This window comes from Dermochelys coriacea, chromosome 27, assembly GCF_009764565.3.
Source record: "Dermochelys coriacea isolate rDerCor1 chromosome 27, rDerCor1.pri.v4, whole genome shotgun sequence".
Classification (NCBI taxonomy): Eukaryota; Metazoa; Chordata; order Testudines; family Dermochelyidae; genus Dermochelys; species Dermochelys coriacea.
This window is the reverse complement of record NC_050094.1, coordinates 11,941,458-11,949,568: the sequence shown is the minus strand read 5'-3', so window position 1 is coordinate 11,949,568 and position 8,111 is coordinate 11,941,458. Positions and strand designations below refer to the sequence as shown.

The following is an 8,111-nucleotide window of genomic DNA, read 5'->3' as shown; positions in this document are numbered from 1 at the left end:
ACTTGGATACTCCATCAGTTGGATCTTGTTTGTAAACAAATTGTGTTGTCCCATCAATTTACTAATGGTAATTGCCACTTTGAGGCTAGAGACAGGTTTTGAAATGAAATTATGCTTTTCCTGTTTATCCTGAGAACAGCTGGCTCTGAACTGCACAGAATATTGATGTCTTATTCAATAAGAAATCACCCTTGCTAATAAGGATGAATTACCCACTGCAAATAAGCCTAGAATCCTATTGATTGCTACTGCCCAAGAATTCAAGGCACTAAAGAATACCACCGCTTGCCCCGCTTGTGTATTTACAGAGCAATACAAGCTGTTTTTATTTTATCTTGTACAAAGGAGGATATTGCATGTCCTAGTTAGTGGTATTGTGCTTGCACTCAGGTGAAACCAGAAACGTTCGTTCCTTGTTGCGGTGACTTTTCCGTCTGAGACATCGTCAAATAGTTCAATATAAAGTGTGACCTGCTGCTAAATTCTGTAATCTGCCCTCCAGATTCTCACATATCTGATGGGTTTTGTTTTAAATGGATCATGATAATGACTGACATGTGTCATCCTATTTAAATCTGAATTTACAATAGGATTCTGGGGAAGGGGATTGATGCCAGATTGACTAAACCCTGGCAAAAATACAACGGACCAGGTACAGAATGGGCAGCAGAAGCAGGGTATGCCCTCTCTTACTGGCACTTCTTTACTGACAGGGCTGGGGGTGTTGAGTGTCCCATTTGAGTCTTTACTTTGCTGTGGTCTTGCCTGGAATGGGAATAGAAAATTCAATGGCAATTTAAAAAGGCATAATGGGCCATGTAAAGTGACCATTTATTTTTCAAGACTGCCCAAGAACAGATTTCTTCTAAAAGGTCTTTTTGGGGGGAGGAGAATGGTGGGAAACAACTTGTAGAGGGCCAATAGTGTGCCAGGCATTTTACAAACAGATTTGAAGGCATCCCTGCCCTGAGTGCTTACGTTTAGGATGGTAGACAACATGTAAACGGATGGGATTAGATTAGTCAGCAAATGCACTGACTGAAAGGTGAATCTCAGTGTCTCTTTAGCGAACATAAGAATGGCCATACTGGGTCAGACCAAAGGTCCATCTAGCCCAGTGTCCTGTCTTCTGACAGTGGCCAATGCCAGGTGCCCCAGAGGGAATGAACAGAACAGAGAATTGTCAAGTGATCCATCCCCTGTCACCCATTCCCAGCTTCTGGCAAACAGGTTAGGGACACCATGCTACAGCAAACACATCAAAAATGTCCCTTTCTCCCTCCACTGGCTTCCCACAGAATATTGAGTCAGGTTCAAAGTTTTGGTTCTTGTCTCGATGGCCTGGACCCAGGGTATTTAAAAGATCACCTAAAACTCTGAGATAAAGACTGTAGTTGATAACTTCACTCCTCTGGCACAAAGGGAGTTTCTACAAAAAGGGTAAAGCTTGTCTGTGCAGGAGACAACTTTCTCGGGGGCTGGCCCAACACACTAGAATGAACTGCCCCAGGAGCCAGGGACCATCACAAACCTTGCCACCTTCTGTGCCAAGCGCACAGTTCTTTGATTTTGCTTTCTGTGACATAAATTCATAGTAACGTGTGTCTGCACGCACTCCTCTTCCTGGGGAGCGGTTGAGAGAACAGATACGACAGATGTTATTCACCTTGCTTAATGCACTCAGGTACTATGGCGATGAGAGCCGTATAAATACATATGTACTACAGCATGCCTTTGTAGTTCCACTTTTATTTAGTCAAGATTTAACATCTAATGTTTCACTCCTCTAAGAGGACTGTGCTTAACAGGCCCTTTGGAAGACGTATGGTTGGTTGGTCTTTTGGGGGGAGGACTTTTAGAGTTCAATGGCTATTAGCCAGGATGGTCAGGGGTGCAAGTCTGTGCTCAAGGTGACCCTAAACCTCTGACTGTCAGAAGCTGGGCGTGGAAGACTGGGTGGATCGCTCAATAGTTGCCCTATAGTTGTATAGTTCTATACACTCCCCCTGAACCTTTGGTGCAGGCCACTGCCAGAGACAGGATCTTCGGCAAGATGGACCTTGATCTGACCCAGTAGCTCAACTCTCACATTCTTGTGACTTGGTGGGAGAAGATGGAGGCACTGAAAACCAGTAGTAATGGTTCCGACTTGAGCTTTCAAAGACAATGTGAGAGCAATAGGTTTTTTCCTGTCCTTCAAATCCTAAAAAAGAATGTAAAATATGGCAGCTATGTATTATAGTAACAAGGTGTGCGGGTTACACTAGTCAAAGGTCTGGGATTTGCTATATTCAATCCTGGACTGGTGCCAAGAATGAGGGACCAGTGGAGACCTGACATAGTTTGAGGCAAATAGCTTGTGAACAGCAGGGACTAGGAACACCTGTTCAGCTCTTTATTCTGTTGATCACTTTGTAAGGTAATGATCCTCTGGTGGCCCTGTCATCTCAGGGCAAGTCACTTCCCATGTTCAGTATGGGATTGTAATACCCACCTTTCAAGGGAGCTATGAAGCATAAGTAACTCTTTATAAAGAGAGGTTTCAGAGTAGCAACTGTTAGTCTGTATTCGCAAAAAGAAAAGGAGTACTTGTGGCACCTTAGAGACTAACAAATAAATTTGTTAGTCTCTAAGGTGCCACAAGTACTCTTTTTGCGGTGTCTAAATGTCTGACCACATCATTCCACTGGCTTTAGATGTGGTGCCGGGCTACTCGCAGTGTGACCACCTGGCACTCATGAACCGTTGAGCTATGATCCAGTGCCATTCAGAATAAAATCACACCTCGTTAATGTGTAATGGCTGTACTCTGCTGACTCTCAACTCAGTATCCAAAAGCTGGTGGCGGGGTCCAGTGAGTGCAGCTGGCTTGGGGAGGAGGCTGCCAGCGAAGGACTCTTCCCCTGGACGTTGACGCTGAGGCACTGTTCTGTGGGGCAGGGCGTGCTTTGAATGAGCATTGGAGTAGCCTCAGAGCAAATCACACCTGTCAGTCGAAAGGGCTGTACCAGGTAAAGCCACTACAGCCATAGCCAGGAGAGACAAAGGTCAGGCTGAAATCTTTTTGCCTCCCATCAGGGAGCAGTTCATACATAAAGCTTAGCCATCTCCGAATATCCTTTTCCTCGCAGTCATTGGCTTTGGATACCTCTGTGGCTCTGAACAGCACTGTAATGCTGCTTTTGGCATCCTTTCTGAGCTCTGTGCTAGAACAAGCAGATTATGGCTTGCCAGCTCTCACCATGGCGCAGGATAAAAAAGGGCTGAAAAGGGCTGTCTCAGGAGAGGCGATTTAGTAGTTGCCTCCTACTAGGCAGGATAACTTGGAAGCTGCAAGCAGTGCCTCTTATTAACGCAGAATTGAGGGTCTGCCGCACCCCCCACCTGGGTCATCGCCTTTCATTTTGCACTTCTACACGTAGCCCTCAGTATCTGCCTTGTCCAGGATCAGGCTTTCTGCAAATGCAGTGAGAGTATCAGTCTCTTTGCTCCATTGCAATTTACAAATGATAGGCAGCATGTAACATTATTTATTCATTCATCTGTATGGTACAACAAAGCACTTTATGTAAGTGGGTACCATCCCCTGATGCTGCTACAGAGTAAATACTGGGCAGTGCTTTAAAGAGCTTCTGCTTTCAAATTTTAACCAGACAATGACCCTTTTACTTTCTTCCTCATTGCTGATTCCCAGGGTTTTTCTCTTTAATAGTTCTCTTTTCCCTTGGTAACACACCTGACTTTGCAGTGAAAATGCAGTCCAGGGTTTGATTCCACAGCTTACGTGCATTTCTTTCATTGGCAACAATGGGAAAAGAGATGTGAAAAATACTTGTCTGTTCAGTGGTTGTTTGCTAAGATATTAGAACAGTTTGGATAATCCTCTGGCCATCTCTAGTGCTTTCCATCAGCAGATCTCCATGGTCTTTGCAAACAATGAATTAAACCTTGCAGTCTCCCTAGGAGGTAGAGATATATCACTCCCATTTTACACATGGGGAAACTGAGGCGCCTTGAAGTTAAGTGACTTATCCAAGGATTCTGAAAGAGTCAGGATCAGAACCCAGGTCTCCTGACTCCCAGCCACTGCTTTAACTACAAGGGCAGGCTGCTTCTCCAAGTATTACTGCGTTGGAGCTGGCACATTTTAAAATAACAAAGATAATTGAATTGCCGTGGAATTACTTTGTAAATCCACGGTGTTAATACCAGATCAGTGAGTTGGGACTGATGTGGCCGCTGTGAATTCCAAATTAACTAATAACGATTGGACTTGTCTTAATCTGAGCAAACTTTGGGGTTTAGGTAAAGCTGAAATGGAGGGCATTGCTAAGCGAGCCATGCTTGCGAAGAATATTTCAATGCGTCACTGGGGACAGTCACGCTTCGATATTTCTTACCAAGTTGGTTCATTTAGCATATTATAGCCACATGTAGCCCTCCCGTTTTTTTACTACAGGCTGTTTCAGCCCATGGTGCAAGAGGCTGAAATGTTCATACATGGCTTTCTCAAAAGCCGCTGTTCTGCGGCGTGGCTGCTGAATACCCAGTTGCCTGTTTCCATATATTCCTGTGGTTGCCACACATGAACAGAGAATAACAGAGCCAGTGGAGTGATTCATCCTTTGGGGGAGTGTGGGATAAGAACTACAACAGACAGCCAAGGAAGGAGCCGGTATCGCTGAGACAGCTGTATTGGCTAGAGAGAAGCAGTCCAGAACCTCCGTCACTGTCCAACCTGTTATTTATAACAGTGACAACTAGCTATGGAGTTTGTTGCCAGTGCGGCTTTTGACCTAAAGAGAGAGGAGTGTAAAAATAGAAAATCTGAGTGATGCCTTGCAGTAAATGGTTAAATCTTTGTTCTCAAATCCTATCACGGGTGATCAATAGAAGGTTAACAAACTGTAGCTGCCTTAGAATAATGCAGAGCAGAGGTTGGCTGGAAACGTACTTGCCACGTCACTGGCAAGTATGTATAATGCCCTTTTAAACTTGAAACCACAGCACTTTCCCAGATCTGTTCAGCACAGAAATATGCTCTAAAAGTTGAATGAACTGTATCGCTTCCAAATCAGTTTCTAGCAAGTATTCAACACCACCCATAGCTTTCTGGGATCACCAGTAAACCCACTGATAATGACAGGAGATCATGATTCAAGTTCTGAGTCTTTTTGGTTTTTCTTTCTCTTACAGATCAATGAACTAAGCAATGTTCCTGTCCCTGTCATGTTAATGCCAGATGACTTTAAAGCCTACAGTAAGATTAAAGTGGACAATCATCTTTTCAACAAGTAAGTAGGTGTGGTTTCACCTCTCTCACCCCTCGCTATTCATTCTGTCTGTAAAGAGCTTCCACTCTCCCTGAGGATTGGCAGTGACCAGTTCAAATGTTTCCACGCCCGGTTGCAAAGAGAGAATCTGTCATGATTTGAAATATGTTCACCTACGTGACATGCCAAACCTGCCAAGCAGGGAAGTGGGTATTGTGACCGTCTGTGCCATGCTACCTTGTGGTTTGGCCTTGGTCACTCAAGCGGCGGGAAGAATGGTGATGCAGATGTGCTGTCGGTGCTGTGATAAAGAAAAGCTATCGCTGTAATCACAGATGTGTAGTTGCTGGATTGGGTTGAATTTGTTTTAGTGCTTGTGGAGGGCTGTTAATCCAACATCCCGAGGCTGAAGTTCTCTCTCCTCTTCCCACCCTGCCTGACCCGTCTGCCTCAAACCTGCCCCAGTGAGATGACCTCTAGGAGAGTGCGTGTGTGTGAGGGGGGGAGGCGGGGGTTCATTCTGCACGACCCCTTTGGTTCTTTTCTCTCTGCTGAGGTTGAGACCACCAAAGATCCTGTGTTTGGAAGTGCTTGGAAACAATAGATGTAACTGATATCGGGAGTGGCAATATGTTATCTGGCTCTGAGCCTCCTGTGCTGCCTCAATTGAGGGAGAGGGCTGCGTGAGAGAATCTCGCATTAAAAGGCGCAAGACTGGAGCAGATTCATCCACTCTCCTTTGTCTTCTGACCGTTAAGCACTTGCCACTAACTGACCTCCTCCTTACCTTGCTTTATCAGTCCCGAAGATCTGCTCTGAAACTAGAGGACCGGTTCCCCTAGCTTTTCATCTTAAACAGTCATGATGTATTACAGGGGACATCTGAATTTATTCAGCAGAACAAAAGCAACAAAAAAAGGGGAAAAGGAAGAATTTCTCCATCAAATCTGGACTTGTAGATGGGGGAGAATCATTCTACCTTGTGGTCAAAAAAGACAAATAACACTTGCCCAAATTAGCCTCCGGGGACCAACTGGTTTCTGTAGACACATCTCAGACTCTACGTTCTGTTGCTTGAAAACCTTGTTCTGGATTAAGGAAGCTGTGCTTTCAATGGTTAGGGCACGGAAACAGAAGTATGTGACAGGATCACTTTCTCTCCCTGTGCCCTTGAACAAGTCATTCCACAGCTTCACGCTTCCATTCCCTTACCTGCAAAAGGGTGAAAATGATGCATGCAGCTTCTAAAGCATTGAGAACAGAAGTGCATTGTGCTGCTGATTGGAAATGCCACAATACAGTTGGGAATGTGGACTCTGAGCTTTTGTGTGAGACTTTTATTTTGGCCTTTGAATAGAATCCTACCATGGTTTTGGATTAGGCTTTCCTAATCATAGAATGATAGGACTGGAAGGGACCTTGAGACGTCGTCCAGTCCAGTCCCCTGCACTCATGGCAGGACTAAGTATTATCTAGACCATCCCTGACAGGTGTTTGTCTAACCTGCTCTTAAAAATCTCCAATGATGGAGATTCCACAACCTCCCTGGGCAATTTATTCCAGTGCTTCACCACTCTGACAGTTTGGAAGTTTTTCCTAATGCCCAACCTAAACCTCCCTTGCTGCAGTTTAAGCCCATTGCTTCTTGTCCTATCCTCAGATAGGAAATATAGGAAGTATATAAAAAAAAGTATATAAAAATAGGAAGAATAATTTTTCTCCCTCCTTCTTCTTGTAACAACCTTTTATGTATTTGAAAACTGTATGTCTCCTCAGTCTTCTCTTCTCCAGACTAAACAAACCCAATTTTTTCAATCTTCCCTCGTAGGTCAGGTTTTCTAGACCTTTCACCATTTTTGTTGCTCTTCTCTGGACTTTCTCCAATTTGTCCATATATTACTTGAAATGCGGCGCCCAGAATTGGACACACTACTCCAGTTGAGGCCTAATAAGTGCGGAGTAGATCGGATAATAATGATTGATAAAAGCACACATCACTGTGAATTTACACAGTCCTTCACAACCATATAAGAAGTACACCCTCTCCCAAAGAGCTGCAAACTAAGGGCTAGACCCTGAAAACACTTATGTACACTGGTAACTTTTCATGAGTTATTTCTTACGTATTATCATAGTGCCTAAAACCTACAGAATTTAATACGACCAGTTGCATAGTACAGGTAAGCATTTGCAGAATGAGGCTATTAGGGAACACACAGAACGATAATTCAGGAAAACACAAATCTGAGAATGGAAGAGAAATAGGTAATTGAAACACTTCCGGGGCTAGTGTTGAGGTGGTAGGAGCTTAAAGCAGGAAAATAGCTTTGAAAATTGTACCACAATAATTTGCTGCACTTGAATAACGTCTTGCTGTTTGTCTTAGGGAAAACTTGCCAAGCCGTTTTAAATTTAAGGAGTACTGCCCGATGGTGTTCCGAAACCTCCGCGAAAGATTTGGGATTGATGATCAAGATTATCAGGTACGGGGAAAAAAACCCATTTGTGGAGATTGCAAGAGTTTCGATGTTTGCAAAGTTTGGTTCTGCAGGTTTCTAAAAGAGCAGCAGTGGAAAGGAGGCGTGTCGTGTTTGCAGGTTTGGGGGCCTCTTCAACAGAGTTAAAGCGCTGAGTGATTATTTTTGTACTAGGGTTTTATCAAGATGCTCTGTGTTTGGGACCTGTCCTAACAGCACAGCTGTGACCATTCAAACCTGTCTCAGAGGTGGGGGCAGGGAGGGGAACGGCCCATTGTGTCCTGCAGTGTGGCTTAAACCTGGTTGTCAGAGTGGTTGCAACTCGCTAGGATGCGTCCGATGAAGTGAGCTGTAGCTCACA

General features: G+C 44.4%; 1 protein-coding gene across 1 annotated transcript in view; it reads left to right on the top strand.

The window, feature by feature from the left end:
• PIP4K2B (phosphatidylinositol-5-phosphate 4-kinase type 2 beta) overlaps positions 1-8,111 on the top strand; it is a 33,300-nt gene that overhangs the window by 6,841 nt on the left and 18,348 nt on the right. Inside the window, exons 2-3 of the mRNA XM_038385207.2 lie at positions 5,197-5,294; positions 7,660-7,756. Of these exons, the coding sequence (XP_038241135.1) occupies positions 5,197-5,294; positions 7,660-7,756 (195 nt within the window). The remainder of the gene's footprint in view (positions 1-5,196; positions 5,295-7,659; positions 7,757-8,111) is intronic.